This window comes from Cololabis saira, chromosome 6 (genome assembly GCF_033807715.1).
Source record: "Cololabis saira isolate AMF1-May2022 chromosome 6, fColSai1.1, whole genome shotgun sequence".
Lineage (NCBI taxonomy): Eukaryota > Metazoa > Chordata > Actinopteri > Beloniformes > Belonidae > Cololabis > Cololabis saira.
The window spans coordinates 1,329,211-1,348,145 of NC_084592.1; the positions used below are offsets into that span (position 1 = coordinate 1,329,211).

An 18,935-nucleotide genomic window follows, 5' to 3' on the forward strand; every position below is an offset into this window, starting at 1 on the left:
TCACGTACCGGCCTTTAATGTGTGGCCGATAAATACAACAAAATAAATTGATACGACCAGCATAAAAACGATGGTAGTAAATGGTAATAAACGTGAATCCACTGTGTACTCCTCTCTTTCCTCTAACGCTCTCGGACTGGTCGCCAGGATTTAAACAAGGGTTCAAAATAAAATACATACACAGCACAAAAACAAATATAAACTGCATGGAAAGTTTAACTCCTGATAACGCTGAATCAACGGGAGCCCTGAGCTCGTTTCTGCAGCGAGACGGTCCCGTCAAGGGAGACATGACTGTGTTTCCATGCATCAATAACCCTTTTAAAACCAGAATATTGGCAATAACCTGAATTTCCACGGCCATGTAAACACCAATAACCCCTTTGAATAACCCGAATTTGCTCATATTGGGGTTTTTAAAAACCCCAATATGAGCCCTGGGTTACTCCTTTTAAAACCTGAATATTGGGTCATGTAAACGCCAAACGGAATATCCCCATCAAACGGAACAGGAATTTGTTTTCTGCACATGCTCTGTTCACAAGGAATCCTGGTCTTTTGAGTCCAGGAAGTTCTTCTAAACACGGAGAAACCAAGACCAGGAGGAGACTAATCACTTCATAAATGTAATGAAGGATATGAACATTTCTGCATTTGTAGACGGTAGAAAGTACCGGGATAGCCAGATTTACAAGAAGGTGAGAGAAAAGTTGCGCGAAGCAGCATTTGTTTTGGATTTGGATACAGGAAGAAGAAGCAGAAATGACAGGAATTGCGTCATCATGTTCTCCGTGCGTCGCTGGTTTGATCCAGATATCCTGAATGATTAATTACCATGTAAACGGAATATTCTGAATGTTTCAGTAACCGGAATATTAGCAATAACCCGAATGTTGACTGCATGTAAACGTAGTCAGTGACACTCCAAGTGTGGAGCTTGTGTCGCTCTACTCCGTAGTTTAGTTTTGGTTGCCGTCACTGCAGAAAACCCTGCAGTCACAGATAGGATGTTGAAATGGCAGCAGGGTTTCCGGTGTTGTGGGATCTCAGGGTTTCTATCCAGGGTTTACTTGGTAAAGAAGAGCTGTCGCTGCAACGTGAGGGTAAAACCTGGAACATCCAGAAATTGAGGTAGACAGGAATTTAAATGAGATAAAGTTTCTGAGCCATTAGCGCCTTAAAACTCTTCAATTCAACACTAAAACCACAATTATCTGATGTAACTACTAACAACATTGTAAACTGAATTATAATTCTGGACTGAGCAGAATTCAGACAGACACACGCGCACACGCACACGCACACGCACACACACACACACACACACACACACACACACACACACACACACACACACACACACACACACACACACACACACACACACACACACACACACACACACACACACACACACACACACACACACACACACACACACACACGGCATGTTATTGTTATTAGTTAAGAGTTCTTTCATTACTTTCCCTGCTATGGAAAGTAGAAATGTGTGTGAAGACTAATCTACTTTCCTTCTGCAGTACCTTCCATGGTGGTATTTTAGTTAGTTAGTTAGTTTAGTTATTTTTAAAGAACTAAAGAAGAACTGAACTTATATATACACATGATAAAATGCACAATTTCCAAGAAACAGTCAATGGCTGACTCAATGAGCTCTGGGAGTGAATGCTAAAAGCCGCCTCTAGGGCCATGCTCTATTGATAACAGATAAAAAGTAATCTAAATTCTAGATAAGCCGTTAACTGCACCGAGAGCCGGTGCTCCGCTGCAGAACCACAGATGAAACTTGACAGGGAGTCAGGAACAGGAGAAAATGAGGCACAACTGTGCACTTAGCGCTCTGGCAGCGTGAACGCTATGCAAGTGAAAATATCTTTCCAATTACAGGAGAACATAAATCCTATCTGGGATATCACTAGAGAGGAATAACAATGGTGTGATTCCCACCGTGCAGAGCCGGTGGCTGCGCTGCTGCAGCACCCACTGGTACTTGCTCTCCCGGGCCGTGTTGCTCGGCTCCACCTCAGCAGCAAACAGCAGGTTGTCCTCCGCATACTCGTGACCTGGGGAAAACACAGGAAAACAATTCCTACCTGATTATACTTGTAGGTGGTGCTGAAACCATTCCTCCAATAATTTCATTACAACAAATGATGGAGGAATTTTCTCTGCCTGCAGGAATCGTTTAATTTTGCCAGCTCAAAGCAGGGTTGTAGCTGCCTATTATGTAATCATTTCCTATAATGTAATAATTCGACCCTATAATGTAATAATTTCCTGAAAATGTAATAACGCCTGAAAATGTAATAAAATTTGCACTTAACTCAATCGAAAATGTAATAAAACCCAATAATGTAATAACTTCACCAATAATGTAATAAAATATCGTGACGGGTATTGTAATAACATTTTTACTAATAATGTAATACCTTATTTCTTTATTGGGAATTTATTACATTGAACTCAAAGTCTGTAATTTAACACAATAGTCATTCTGGTGTTTCAAATCCAGCGTATAGAACATTCTTAGATACTTAAAACACAAAGGGCCCGATTTACTAAGATCCTAAATAAAGAGTACTAAATTGCGTGTGCACTGAAAAAGTTTGCGCGTGCTGTTGTTGTGTGGTTTGCGGGTGATCAACTAAGATTGCGTGCGCAATTGATAACAGGTGCAAACAGCAGTATTTAAATGAGGTGTTGCGTGTCTTAAGGTTTGCGAGCGCAAACTCTGCGCCATGGAGAGTGGATGGAATGCACAGTCACAAGTGCAAAATGAAATTTGACGAGTTGGAGTTAGAGATATTAGTGGAAGAGGCAAATAAACACATTAATGAACTACAGCAAATAAATTTAAACATTACCAAAAGAAACGCAATATCGGAGAAAACCTGCGATAGAATAAATGCAGTTGGTAACACAAAAAACGGAAAAACGTCTGGTTTTTCATATTTCAATTTTAGGCACAGATCAAAAATACGAAATAGAAAAACGGGCCACAGGACTGAATTTGATTTTAATATTTAATTGGTCGGGTTTGCGTGACCCCGCGGTGCTCGGCATGATCTGAGGAGAAAAAGACAATTCAGTCACAGAGCTGGAGAGTGCTTTGATTCAATCTATTTATGAGTTAAGTTTTTATTCAGATGTCCACAGTATATTGCAAATATTATATATTATATAGCAAACACTGACAGTAAATGTGTGACAGACGGGACCATCATATGGCCGAAAGAAGAGAAGAGAAGTGTTCAGAACAGCACAGAGCATAGAGCGCTTTGCCACCTTGGTGGCAAAGCTGTATCCTGGGGTGCCAATGACGTGATCTGTAGTTTGCATTATTCGTTTTGGAATAAAAAACGAATAATGCAAACTAGTAGATCACGTCATTGGCACACAATAAGAAACACTTTTTTCTCCATGAAAACACGTGATTTATTTATTATCACAAACAAAAAAAAATGAAGATGCCTCCTGTGGCAACCTTTTGCTGAATAATACTCGATTTAACATTCAAATAAAATATTTCTCCTTTTGCATGTGGAGAATCCTCACCACAATAGTAATGCTGTGCAGATTAGCACCTTCCTTTCAAACGTATTAAATACAGACGCAATCACAATACGCGCAAAAACTTTCAGGCTTGGTAAATCTCATTGCGTGTGGTAAATGGAGATATTTGCATCTTCCCCTCCCAGTATTTAGCGCTCTATGGCGGGTACGCCCCATATTGATTATTCATCAGGGCAAAAGTACTAAATGGATTGCGTGTGCTATTTAGCGCATTTCAGAGACGCAGTCCTCTTTGCACGCTGTTAGTAGATCAGCTGGCACTTTGGTTTGCGGGTGCTGTCAAGTTTGCACACGTTTTTACACACGCAAACCTTTAGTAAATCGGGCCCAAAATGTAGAACTCTGGACTGAAAATGAACATATATATTACATTATCTGTCAAGTATTACATTATCAGTTTTGGAAAAAAAAAAAAAAAAGACCCACCTGAAAATGTAATAAATTCCCAATAACGTAATAAGGTATTACATTATTGGTAAAAATGTTATTACAATATCAGTCAGGATATTTTATTACATTATTGGTGAAGTTATTACATTATTGGGTTTTATTACATTTTTGATTGAGTTAAGTGCAAATTGTATTACATTTTCAGGCGTTATTACATTTTCAGGAAATTATTACATTATAGGAAATTATTACATTGTAGGAGCTACAAGGGTATTTCACCCGGACTACGTTTAACGCGCACGTAAAGGAAGAAGAAAGTTAAGTTAAGTTAAATTAAGTTAACGTAGCGTTAATTAATGAGATTAACGTTACGGTACCTTGCTAACATAACGTTAGCCCTGTGGAGGGCTGGATTTCTGTTAATTATGACAACTGTCGATGCGGCTAACGCATTTAATCTGTAAAAACACAGAGCTGTAGAGTGATGAGGGTGAAAAATAAAAACCTAATAAAGCTAACTGGGTAGTTTTCAATCTTAGCTCTGTATTCATTCATGGATAAAACATCAAGTAGCGCTGGTGGCTAATGTGCTCCAATACAGCAGGGCTCTGAATTATATTAAGGCTTTAACTTAAAACTTAACTAGAACTTAAAATGTGCTTGACACAAATGAAAGTTCAATTGAAACACATGGGAAAAACACCTAATCTTTTAAGTGATGTGTGTTATCAGGTGTAATGGCATTTTTAGGTTAGAAATAAGAACATTTCTTGGTAAGATCCTTAGTTTTTTGAGTGAATCAGTGAATTTGGTCGACTGGTGTAAGTTCAGGGTTTTTAAATGCTCAGCCATGAACCTACTGGATTATATAATTTAGTCTTAGTGATGTCAATTAACATCTAACATCTTATCAGTGGTGTAAAGTAACGAACTACAAGTACTTCGTTATTTTACTTAAGTAAGATTTTTGAGAATTTGTACTTTTATTGATACTTTCATTTTTCTGTACTTTTACTTTTACTTCGTTACATTTTCAAGGAAATAATCGTACTTTTAATCCGCTACATTTAAAATTGGACACGTCGTTACTCGCTACAAATTAAAGAACAGCACAGCGGGGGCTGATTTGTGGTTCCGCGTTACACCGGCGCAGAGCTACGGCGTAGGGTACGCGGCGACGCACACTCTACGCCGTAGCCTGCGGCGTAAGGTGTGCGGCGATTTAACGCGGAACCATAAGGCGGACGGGAAGGAAGGGGGGCGCGTGAATATACCGAGAAGGAGCCGCAGCTCCCGGGAGAGTTGCGCCGCAGAGGCGGGCTGGACGGCCGGAGGAACCGCCGTCGCGTCGAGTACCGATGAGGACTGAAGCCTGAATTATGGCTCCGCGTTAAATCGACGCAGAGCCTCGCCGTAGGGTACGTTGGTGTAACGCGGAACCATAAATCAGCCTTGAGCGGCAGCCGACGCGTGTCCATGAGCACCATTGTTTGATTCCACCCCTTCTAAGGTGGTTTTGGCATTTAAAAATTGAAAAGTCTCATCCTTTATCAGCTGGGGTTGCTTAATGTTGTCACTGCATACTACAGGCTGGGGGTGCCTGTCAGCGGGGCCAGCGTGGTACAGCAGCAGTGATGAGCAAAGGGAGAAATTAAAATGGGGTAATGGAGACAAACACTAAAGGGGTCAGAATAATATCACCATTATTTAGAGTTGTAAGCAAATTCTTGGATTCTTCATTTCTTTGCAATCCTTTTGAAAATAATTTTGTACTTTGAATTTTGTACTTTGTACTTTGTACTTTTTACTTTTGTACTTAAGTACATTTTAACCCATGTACTTTTTGTACTTTATTATATTTAAGTTGAGGTACTTTTATACTTTTACTTAAGTAATTTTCTTAATGGGTACTTTTTACTTTTACTTAAGTAATTTTCAAGCAGAAAATTTGTACTTTTACTTAAGTACAATATTTTTGTACTTTTTCCACCTCTGCATCTTATGTATATTTATAATTGCTCTTTAACTAAACAAAAATATGTTTTATCCGATTATTCGATGGAATTTTCAGTAGAATACTCGATTACTAAAATATTGGATAGCTGCAGCCCTACCTACAAGTTTAATGTTCAGCTGCAAAACACTGGACTTTGTAAACCCCTTTTCCCGTTTTGGCCGTATAGAAGTAGAATACAATCACAAGCTGCAACATAAACTAACAAACAAACAAATGTGCATAAAACTCAGACTCTTCCAGCTGGAGATTTTCATACCAGGCCATAATAGAGTGTCATCACTTAAAGACGCGACCGTATCCAGAGATGACAGCATCGTTGTGGCGCTGCCCTCAAACATCCTCCCTGGAATAAATACAAAATAAACAAGTTAACAAGTCATTGCAAGTGCAGAATTGGATGTTTTATGAGTTTTAGATCCAGCCGTGTCATCACACACTCAGGTTTGTAAACTGTAACCAAGACTTTAATGAGATTCATTTGGTGGGGATATTAACACTGATCAGCTGCAAACACTGGATACAAGGACAGGGGTACTAATAATAATAATTATTATCATTATTATTACAAGGACAGGGGCACTAATAATAATAATTATTATCATTATTATTACAAGGACAGGGGCACTAATAATAATAAATATTATCATTATTATTACAAGGACAGGGGCACTAATAATAATAAATATTATCATTATTATTACAAGGACAGGGGCACTAATGACTGTTTAAGATGAGTTATTTACATTTTAGAGTCATTTTGATCTCCCTGTATTCAAATTCTATACAATCGCTAAAGAATGAGGTAGTAAAAACAATTGTCTGCCAGTAGAAATTGTATGCATCTTGTTTTTTAGCCAATGTACAATAACAAAAAACAAGTTCAATAGCTCCATTTGTAAAAAGTGTCTCTTTCGTAAGGTCTTTCTTGAGCACGCTAATAAAAGCCTGTGGTCTAAGAAATACACTCTTTATTTGTATTCTTAATGAAAACCCTTTTCTTTTAGCATAATATCAACTGAAAGCCAAATAACTACATTTCTAATGAGTAACATATGAAGTGATTGACCAGTGGCACACACATTTAGGCAGATTGATTCCATATGGGCTGATGTTGGTATGGGCAGAAATATGTGTCACTAGAAACTGAATTTGAATCATTTATATTTGAATTGCCCAACTTGAATTATTGCATTAAAAAACTGAATCTGAATCACATAATTTGAATTTGTCTTGTTTAATTTAAATCATTGCATTGAAAAACTGAATCTGAATAGCATAATTTGAAATTGATTTATTAGTTTGGAACTGAATTTCTATAAACTTGAAACTGAATGCAACATTATGAAATTGAATTAAATTGTTCTGAAACTGCATTTGATCCTCACTGAAAATTCAACTCTATACTTTCACATTCAGTTCTCACAATTCAAATTCAGTTCTTGCAATTCAATTTCAAACACTCGTGGCCCTCGCTGAAAAATGTTCAAACGCCAGCACTGAATGTTAGAGCACACCTTAAAGTCAGTCTGAAGAAACACAACCCAACTCCGCCCTCCGTCCCCATCTCTTAAGAAGTTACCACATCCAGACAGGAAGAGCAGGTCCCCGGAGAAGAGGCTTGGGGGGGCGTCCAGCCCCCGGCCGTCCAGCAGGTAGATCATGTGGCCCACCGTGTGTCCGGGGGTGAAAAGAGCCTTAAAGTGCATCCGACCCACGGTTACTGTGTCCTTGTGTAAGAGAGGGCTGGGAGAAGAAATGAAGCAGCACACGGACACCACATCAGAACCCAGGATCATTCAAACTAAATGAAATATACATTCAAAATTAAACTGTCAACATTATTATTGATTAAAGGAAAGAAGGGTTAAGAAATAATCACAATATGTAAAAGCTTTGATGGAAATATTAGCCTGGGTAGCTTCTGCTTCTCTTTGGGCGCTGATGAGCACAAGTCTTTCCCCGACCCTGCACCCCAACCTGGGACTTGCTGATTGGGCCGGAGCTTCGGGAGCTGCGTGCCAGCCTGCGGTCCCCACCCCTGGTCATCCCGTTGCTGCTTCCACCTGCCTGCTGTGCTGTTGCCGTCCCTGACCCACCAGTCTGGCCCTCGGCAGGAGGGTCCCCCCCTATGAGCCAGGTCCTGCTCAAGGTTTCTTCCCTCCTAAAGGGGAGTTTTTCCTTGCCACTGTTTGGCTTAAGGTTTTTCTCCCACTAGGGGAGTTTTTTACCTGCCATTGTTTATGTAATAACTGCTCGGGGGTTTATGTTCTGGGTATGGGTCTCTGTAAAGCGTCTAGAGACAACTCTGTTGTATTAGACGCTATATAAATAAAATTGAATTGAATGAATTGAATTGATGTAACACACAGCTGTTATGATCTGTTAGGAGAACCTTTAGTGTTTAGTCTCATACATACACACACACATACCGTATTTTCCGCACTATAAGGCTCACCTAAAAGCCTTTAATTTTCTCAAAAACCGGCAGTGCGCCTTATAATGCAGTGCGCCTTACGGTAATTTCTGTTACTGTAGTCAGGGGGATTGTGGGTAATGTAGTTGGTGTCGCCGAAGTAACGGCGCTAAAAACAAGTTCCAGACAACAGCAGCAACGCTGACTCACATAATGGCGACTTTGACGAGACGGAGCAAAGCTGGTTTTTATTTTGCTAAAAAAGTTTGACATACGGTACTTTTCTTCTTGTTTTTTTTTTTGCATTTGCTGTAGGATTTTGTAGCATTTCCTGTAGCGCAGCTCCATCAGGTAGATATGTAACTCAACCCCAGACACTATAGTATGGTATTTTACCATATATTTATTTATGCGTCTTATAATGCGGTGCGCCTTATATATGGAACAAGTTTTAAAATGCGTAATTCGTTGAAGGTGCGCCTTATAGTGCAGAAAATACAGTCTAATATATATATATATATATATATATATATATATATATATATATATATATATATTAGGGATGCAACGGTTCTCGGTATAAAATCGAACCGTTCGGTTCGCCCTCCACGGTTCAATACGCCCATGTGTGCCGCGGATTTTCGGTTTTGCCATTAATTTTGCATTAATGCTTTACAATCCGCGTGTTTTTGTGCCTGTCAGCTGCAGAACAGCGCTCCGCGAGTCACTGCTGTAGCTCCGCCCACTCCCCGCTCACACAGAGCAGACACGGAGCGGGGGAGTTGAGAAAAAAAAGTTTGAAGAAGCGCCGGCTTCATTCAAATCTCCGGTGGCATCATTTCGGTTTCGCTGTTGGTTACAACGACGGTGGAGTGAAAACAGTTGACAACGCTTTTACTGTCTGTAATCATTGCTTGAGACTGGCTAGTGGAAGATCAGAGTCTCCGCCTGGTCAGTGAAACGTTACACTGAGCCGGCGGAGACGGCTCTGATCGGGCCGGTTTATTTACAGGAAGGAAACGAACAGCTTTACAGTCATAAACAAAGGCAGACTCCAACTCTAAAGTCTCGGGCAAAACTCCCCCAATAATTAAATTAAAACACCTGAAAAAAACCCGAGGTTCAGCCCTCCCTCCCTCCGCCACCACCGCTCCTTCATGACATCACGTGCATTACTGTGACCGGCAGAGAGACGAGAGAATTCAGGCTGATCTCCCCAACTTTGTAACTCTCCCATATCAGGATCAAGCTACAATATTTTGTAATATTGTAATAATTATAATTATAATAATTTACAATATTTCCGCGGAGGGAAACCGTCCTCCGCTCGCGTCGGACGGTTCACGCCCATATATTTCTGATAATGTACCTCGTCGGGCATTATCCCATACGTATTTAGTAGTGTAAAATGTACTTACTGAGTTGTCAAGATTAAGAGGCTGTTGACTATAAAGAATTAAAGTAATTTACATTTTGAAAAGTGATGAGAGAAATAAACAGATAATTTTGGGGAAAAAAAGCTCTCTTCATGCACATAAAGGCTGATTTATGGTTCTGCGTTACACCAACGCAGAGCCTACGGCGTAGGGTACGCGGCGGCGCGCACCCCTACGCCGTAGGCTCTGCGTCGATTTAACCCAGAACCATAATTTAGGTTTAACTTAAACCGAAACCGAACCGAAACCGTGGCCTAAAAACCGAAACCGAACCGTGGGCTACCTGAACCGTTGCACCCCTAATATATATATATATATATATATATATATATATATATATATATATATATATATATATATATATATATATATATATATATATATATATATATATATATATATATATATATTTATACTACGGTCTGTGTGAATACTCGATTCTAATTGGCTGGCAGGTGGAGGTTATCACTTATAACCTACACCTAGAAAACAATGTTGGGCCACGCCCATATGCTCATGTGAACTCTGAACTTATAAATGTATATGAACATTTGGTGAATGTGTATATTTAACTTTGAAACTGCTCAGCCAGAAATCGGCTATAATGTGCCTCCTAAAATGGCCGCCTTGTCAGAAACTACAACCCCCCAGCATGCCTTGCAGGATGGGGCGGCGCCTACAAGCGGCGCGCATCCAATCACAAGCGAGGCACTGATGACGTCACCGCAGCGTGCGGAGGACTCTAATCCCTCGGTTGCTCCTTTTTCAACCTCTTCTCCCTTCATCAACCCAGTGGGTCAGTTCGTCCACTTTTTGGCTCCGGGCCAAAGGGACGTCGAACCACGACCTTCCCCCCCAAAAGGGGGGGGAAGAGGAGAGATCTGCGGCGTGCTCCAGCGGGTCCGGCCGGAGGATCAGCGAGGATCCACGGCGCGGACCGCGGCGCTGCGTCCCTCTCTCCCTTTTTCTCTCTTCCTTCTCCATCAGCCAAGCTGGACAGTCCGTCAGCTTTGGCTCCGGCTCCCATCTCCGCATCGGAACGGGCCCGCGGGGCCCGCCCGTGAAGCCGCGGTCCGCTGAGCCGCAATCCCCGGCGGCTCCGGCTCCCACTAAACTCTGTCCTGTTTAAGTTTTACATATCCGAGCTCACGATGCCCACGCGCTCCCGACCATCAGATTGGGACACCGCTGCGACTGAATGCTCCGACTGAAGCCCCCTTCCCCGTCCGAGCCCCTGTTTGCTGATCGCACAGGAATCGGGACGGTTTCATGGACGGACGGACGGCCGGCGTCTCGCCCGGTTGTGAGCTGCTTTCCAGGGCCCGGACGGCCGTGCGTTGGCGATGGCGGTGAGCAGGGACGCACGGCAACGAATGACCGCCCTCCCCCGCCGCGCCTAGGAATGCGTGAGAGCCTCCGTTGGTCCGGAAGCACGGCCCGGCACGAGGCGGCCCCGCCGCTGTCTATTCCGTTTCAGGGGAAGGGACGGGACGCGAGAGACTGACTGGGAAATCCCCCAGCAGGACCACGACCCGCAGTCGACAAAGCCCGCAGGCACCCGATCCGGATCCCGAGGAGACGTGAGGTCATGAGCAGTGATCAGTAGAACTTAAGAGCGGTTCAGAACTGAGTGTGAAGTCGTGAGCCCTGGTTATCAGTAACTTGGAGCGTTTCAGAGCTAAATCTGTGTTCCGAACTGAGATTACTGCATACATTTGAGTAATGGCTCAAATGTATGCATCCACAAACAGGAACCTGACGTAGGGTGGCACCACCCTACGTCAGGTTCCTGTTTGTGGACTTCAGCAGCGCCTTCAACACCATCCTCCCATCCATCCTGGAGAACCAGCTCTCCCTGCTGCAGGTCCCAGTCCCCACTAGGAGGTGGATCACGGACTTTCTTACCAACAGGACCCAGCGGGTGAAGCTGGGGTAGTGCATCTCCAGCCCCAGGTCCACCAGTACCGGCTCCCCGCAGGGCTGCGTTCTGTCCCCTCTCCTATTCTCCCTTTACACCAACAGCTGCATTTCCCTCCACCCCTCGGTCAAGCTCCTGAAGTTCGCTGACGACACCACCCTGGTGGGTCTCATCTCCAAGTGTGACGAGTCGGCCTACAGGAGGGAGATCGAGCGGTTGCTGAGTTGGTGCTGTCACAACAACTTGGCGCTTAACACCCGCAAGACAGTGGAGATGGTGGTGGATTTCAGGAGGAACGCTGCCCCTCCCCTTCCCATCGTACTGGGAGACACACAGGTGGACTCTGTGGACTCTTTCCGCTTTCTGGGACTTAACATCTCCAGGGATTTAAAGTGGGAACTGAATTCCACGGCCCTTCTGAAAAAGGCCCAAAAAAGACTGTATCTCCTCCGACAGCTGAGGAAATTCAGGCTGCCAAGGTCCATGATGGCCCAGTTTTACACTGCCATCATCAAATCCATTTTCACCCACTCCATCATCACCTGGTTCCCCGCTACAGCAGCAAGGGACCTCCACAAGCTGCAGCGAGTGATACGCTCTGCAGAGAGAGTGATTGGCAGCCCCTTGCCCTCCCTGAAGTCTCTGTACGACTCCAGGGCCTTGAGGAGGGCTAGGAAGATCATGGCCGACCCCTCTCACCCTGGCCATGGCCTCTTCACTGTCCTCCCCTCTGGTAGGAGGCTGAGGCTACCTAAGGCTGTGAAAGCCCGCCACAGACTCAGCTTCTTCCCCTCAGCCGCCAGGCTCATCAACGCCTCCCTCCTCCCGTTCCTCAATGATGACAAGAAGAAGAAGAAATAATAATAACAATAATAGTAATCATAACTGGACTATAATTTATGTATATGCCTGCACTTTATTTTTGCTTATTCCTCACTACGGTGTTTGTGCCTGTGTTTTATTTATTTACATGTGAAAAGAATACTGAGTAGGCACACTGTTACCAACGTGACAATTTCCTGTGTGTTACACAAATGGCAAATAAACGTTCTGAATCTGAATCTGAATACATCATCATTATCATTGTTATCATTATCGTGTTTGATTATTTGGTAGTCGTTGTTTTCTGTCGTAGGCACGTTTTAAATGCTGCATTTGTCATCTGGTCTGATCGCACGTGGCCCGAAGAGGGCTCCGCCATCTTTAAATACCACAGAAGCCCCGCCATCTTTAAATGTTTTGAACGGTAGATGTCCGTTGATATCATGTTATTGCTTTGACTTCTTTTTCATTCCATGCATTTAAGTTTCATTTTTTATTGATTGTTGTTTTTCTTGTTAGTTAAGGGTTTTTGTTTATTAATCACATGCACTCAACACCAGGGGCGGGAGGGGGTCCCACATCACCCGCGCTCCCTCACCGGCCTGGGATAGGTGGGTCGGGATACCCGGGCCTGGCGGGGCTCGCCGTGCAGCCTGGGGTGCCTTCTAGCGGTGCCGGACCCCCCCGGGGAGGGGGAAACGGTGCGTGATTGTGTGTCTGTGTCGGTGAGAATGCGGTATGGAAGGGTCCTGCCATGGAGGATTTGGGCCTCCATTGGCAGGACATCAAAACTTAATAATTTATCAATATTATATTATACAAAGATGGTTATTATTATTATTGTCTCTCCGGGCAGGCTGGCCCCCTGCCGGGTGGGGGTCGTTGGCCTGAAGGGTGAGGGCCTCCTGGCCGCGTGTCCGGCCCGGACCGGGTGGCCGGCGATTGCCTGGGTCGCGGTCCGCCGCCGCGGGGTCCCTGGCTGCTTCTTCCCGCGCCGTGGGGGCCCCGCCCGCGGGCCCCCTCGGCCACCGCCGCGGGGGGGGGCCTCGCAGGCGGTGGGTTGCCTCCCTCCTACTTCTCCCTTCTGTGGGGTTGCCGGTGGCCTGGGTTCCGGGCTCTTCCGTGTCGGCCTCTGGTCTCGCGGGTGGCGGGGTTGCTCCCCCCCCTCCCCCACTATAGATACACTTCAGGTGGAGCTTCGTTTGGTTTATTACACACACACACGCGCGCACGCACGCACGCACGCACGCACGCACGCACGCACGCACGCACGCACGCACGCACGCACGCACGCACGCACGCACGCACGCACGCACGCACGCACGCACGCACGCACGCACGCACGCACGGTTTCGTGCTTTGTTTGTGGTTTTTTGTTGCAGATTTCCAGTGCTTGACGTGTGTTTCCGTGTGTTCCTGCTTCCTGGATTGGCAGTGGATGTCGTCACCCCCCCCCCAAAAAAAAAAATTCACTGGGTTTGTATGTGTATATTTATGTATGTGTACGCATATGTATGCGTACGCATATGTATGCGTATATATATATATTGAATATAGTAATAATGCACATACCGGTATATATACTTTTGGTTTCTACCGTCATGGTATCAATCATTAATATGTGTGCAGACAAGGGGGAAAAAAAAAAAAAAAAAGGTTTTTGTTTATCGTAGTGCGCCATCAGGATCTATTTGGGTGTTGCATTTACCGTCTTTTGACACCTGTATGTAAATAAATTCTGGTTGATTTTTAATGAGGAGTTGTTTGTGTTTCATACAAGTTTGGTCACATCTGATTGTTCGAACAGAGCCAGTGCTGGAACTGCACGCCTTCAACATTATTCACCAGTAATAACAGCTCTTACTGTGTTCTGGTGGAGAATCCCTATTTTGAGACTGATTTTCTGCTGTTAAAAGTTATCATTTCCCTGGATTAAGGCCCAGGGTGGTGCCCCATACGAGAATTATTATCATTTTGATAATTCAATTTGATAAATAGTCGACTTTATTAATTATTAATAATTCTTGAATAAAATTATGAATAACCTTCGATAACTGGACAGCCAAGCCCCTCTGTGTGGCACAACAACAAGTTTGGTCAAATTGCCTGATAACTTTAATATCATTGCGCTGGATCAACTGTCAGGTGGTAACCACGACAACGGAGATTCAGAGAAGAAGAGCCGGCTACCGCAGGACGGACACCTGACGGATTTAGTAAAGTGTAAACTCGCTAGACGATGTGGTGACGGGTCAGTGTGAGAGCAGCCTGCAGGCTGACGGATCCATCAGGACAGGACCAGTGACGAGGATCCATCACAAACTTTAAATATTCCTCCAACCATGATGGACACGCCAGTATCTCTTACCAATTTCACAATTAATGGAAATGTAACATTTCATTTTAAGTAGTATCTACCTTGGGATAGCTGACCGTCTTGTTTTCGTTTATTTATTTGAATGATAATATTTGTAGCTTAATAAAACGATTTAGGAAACTATCTGTGGACTTTAGATTCTTTGAAACAAATCTACTTCCTGTTTGTTACTGTAGCATAGCGGAGCTGAGCGGACTAGAATATCTCCCGTTGCTGAGTCGTATCTCAGGTCCGTCCTAGTTACTGGAGAATCAACACTGTGTCCATTAAGGTTCTTATGGGACGGTAGTGATTGTTCCAGGTATTAGTCAGACCCTCAGGTGGTAAAAACTACCAGGTTCCAACGGCTGCAGACGAGAGATTAAATAGTCGCTCAGCCGCTCAGCCGCTCAGCTGTGGCTGGTTATAAAACTAATGATTCAACAACACATTAAAGCATGATTTAATATTTATGTTTTTCGGTAAGTGACCGTGGTATAAGCGGGATAATGCCCAACGTAAATAGAAATATATGGACTTTGCGGAGGCAAACGTCACATCGGACGGTTCACGCCCCGCGTCGTCCATATATTTATGATAACGTCTCCTCGTCGGGCATTATGCCTTACATACAGGACTGTCTCAGAAAATTTGAATATTGTGATAAAGTCCTTTATTTTCTGTAAAGCAAAAATGTCATTCTGGATTCATTACAAATAAACTGAAATATTGCAAGCCTTTTATTATTTTAATATTGCTGATCATGACTTACAGCTTAAGAAAACTCAAACTCAAAAAATTTGAATATTCTGGGAATCTTAATCTTAAACTGTAAGCCATAATCAGCAATATTAAAATAATAAAAGACTTGCAATATTTCAGTATATATATATATATATATATATATATATATATATATATATATATATATATCCATCCATCCATTATCTATACCCGCTTTATCCTTTTCAGGGTCACGGGGGTCTGTTGGAGCCTATCCTAGCTATTTTCAGGCGAGAGGCAGGGGTTACACCCTGGACAGGTTGCCAGTGCATCGCAGGGCCACATATACAGACAAACAACCAGACACACTCACACCTACGGGCAATTTAGAATCATCAATTATATATATATATATATATATATATATATATATATATATATATATATATATATATAGGGGGCATTTTACTATCAAATTCTCCACAGCCTTGGTGTTTAGCGTTCATTTTTGTGGTGTAGTTATTCTGCATCCTGATTCTGTGCGTCACCTCTGCATGAAGCTACTGATGTACATTTAGACATGATGTCTGGAATCTGCTGAACTCTCTCCCGTCTGTATTCATTATCATCTAAAGCCCTCAGTCTCAGCCCGGACGGTCACCCCGGTGGTTTAGACGGATCATGCAGAGGTGTTCAGAGTTTTTACACAACAAAGCACAGAGAAAATAAATACCGTGAAGCAGAAAAAGAGTAACCTTGTTACAGTCGTAGGAAGAGTATGAAAAGTTGTGTGCTGCAGTGTGCAGGCCGGGCTTACTGTGTGAGGCCAGGAATGTTATCGGCTGCGTTTCCGTAAACTCTGCAGGAGCTGTGAAGCCTTTTCAGGCCACTGTTTCCCCCACTGTGGTCCCTAGAAACAAAACCCATATACATCACATTTGAAATACATTCCACACAAAGTAGCTACAGATTTGATAAAAAAAAACCTACCAGTGCTTGTGTGTGCACAAGATAGCCTTTAACGTTACTCCCTCTTTCTCCAGGACCACCTGAAAAATGAGTGCTGTCAAATCTGAGAGAATCCACACCTTACCATGGCTGGGCCATCAAAGGGAATTTAATCTAAACCAAGATTCAGAATTTACAACTGACCTAATCTTGGTCATGTTAACTATTTTGGTTAAGTTTTATTTAATTCTATCATTTTTCCCAATGTGTGTTTCATTTACTATTCCCTTACAAATATGCAGTACAGTATTTTGAAGGGAGTCATGTCAGCGTGTGACTACGTGACTGCAGCAGGAAAGCAGAATCCAGAACTCAAGTCACACAAGTCAGCAACTCTAACACCTTTTAGCAAAGAAAGAAATGCAGTGTCCATCGTTTAGATGCATTACGGCTCTTCTGAAGCAACACTGAACAGAGAGAAATACAATGTAAACATTGAGAAGAAAATAGTTCCAGTGAGGAAAGGTTTACACCATCAAACTGTTTCAAGACTTCCAGCACCATCAGATATCAGATATATACACACATATATATATATATATATATATATATATATATATATATATATATATATATATAGCACTGCACAGCACCAGAGCCAGTTTGTAGTGCCGTCTGAATACGTAGTGAATTTATTGAAGTTATTGTTTTTTTTTTGGTTTTCCAAACAAAGTTTCAAGATGCCAGCACACAGTAAACGCTGGTCAAGAGCAGAGACCATTTATTTAATAAAAAGAAATAATTAAAAGAACAGATGGCAGGAAACATAAAAATTGTAAGCTTTTTAAAGTTTTAAAGTTTTTTTCTTCTTTGTTTTCTTTGGACGGGCTGTACTGGAATGAAAGCTCGTTGTCTCTGGAAGCTGGCAAATAAAAAACCTTGAATGAAGAGCTGCTAAACAGTAGCTAGACCAGGGGTCGGCAACCCAACATGTTTTAGAGCCATATTGGACCAAAAACACAAAAACAAATATGTCTGGAGCCGCAAAAAATTAAAAGTCTTGTATCAGCCTTAGAATGAAGGCAACACATGCTACATGTAGCTATATTAGTTAGAACTGGGGGAAGGTTTTTTTTTTCATTATGCACTTCGAGAAAGAGTTGAAATGTCGAGAAAAAAGTCGAAATGTCGAGATTAATGTTGAAATACAATCTCGAAAAAAAAGTCAAAATGTCGAGAAAAAAAGTCAAAATGTCGAGAAAAAAAGTCAAAATGTCGAGATTAAAAAGAAAAAGGAAAAAGGAAGAAAAAAAAGGAAAAAAAGAAAGAAAAAAAGAGAAAGAAGAAAAAAGAAAAAAAGGAAAAAAGAAAAAAAAAGAAAAGGAAAAAAGGAAAAGAAGGTCAAACATTTTTGAAAAAGCTCCAGGAGCCACTAGAGCCGCTAAAGAGCAGCATGCGGCTCTAGAGCCTCGGGTTGCCGAGCCCTGATCTAGAGTATGGATGAAAGAGTGGAGGCAGCACATACTCGCTCGCCATCGTTTATCAAGTCAAATACATGCTTTGTGCACACTTGAGCTCAGTTGGACATCAGTCAGACTTTGTACCAGGGAGTTGCATTAATGTGCATTATGAGATAACTAAAACCCACTTATGAACAAACGAGCTACATGTGAGTCTGATCCAACACTGACACCAGTGCACTCACCTGGACGCTCTGAGGGTCTGCAGGGTCGATAGCAACAGCAACACTGGATTCTGTGTCAACTATAAGATAGCTGTAGTTGTCAGACAGCACTGAGACGGGAATTATTTTAATACCTGTGAGCACACAAGAAATATGCAGATAAAGTATAGACAAACTCATCACAAATACAAAACTAATTTGAATTTAGACAGGTATACACAGTAGTACTAAGTTTGGACAAATTAACTCTGTATGCCTCAACAAAGTGAAATAATAGATAGAAATCCGGAGCATAGAAAAGTTATACTTGACGTCACATGTGCAAAGCAAGAAATTCCTCTACGCGGATACCAGGAAAATGAAGACGGCGGTAATTTCCTTAAGTTGTTTAAACTGATTTCTAAGCACAAGGCCTACATTCCATCAATGTAAGAGGGACAGACACAGTGGACTTTAAAACCTTAAATGATCTCTGATGGCCGTCCACTCCAGTGACAGCTGGAACAGGGAATCTTCTGATGATGATTTCAGAGAACAAAAAATGATTATGGGAGATAATAATATTGACTGTTGGGATATATAGTTGCCCTCCCTAGACACAGGGATATATATATATATATATATATACATACAT

General features: G+C 42.5%; 1 protein-coding gene across 1 annotated transcript in view; it reads right to left on the reverse strand.

Annotated features, from left to right (window-relative positions):
• Positions 1-18,935, reverse strand: part of pnkd (PNKD metallo-beta-lactamase domain containing) — a 35,445-nt gene that overhangs the window by 1,130 nt on the left and 15,380 nt on the right. Inside the window, exons 3-8 of the mRNA XM_061724313.1 lie at positions 18,323-18,435; positions 16,660-16,718; positions 16,487-16,579; positions 7,581-7,744; positions 6,258-6,344; positions 1,969-2,084 (exon numbers count right to left, since the gene is read on the reverse strand). Coding sequence (XP_061580297.1) covers positions 1,969-2,084; positions 6,258-6,344; positions 7,581-7,744; positions 16,487-16,579; positions 16,660-16,718; positions 18,323-18,435 — 632 coding nt within the window. The remainder of the gene's footprint in view (positions 1-1,968; positions 2,085-6,257; positions 6,345-7,580; positions 7,745-16,486; positions 16,580-16,659; positions 16,719-18,322; positions 18,436-18,935) is intronic.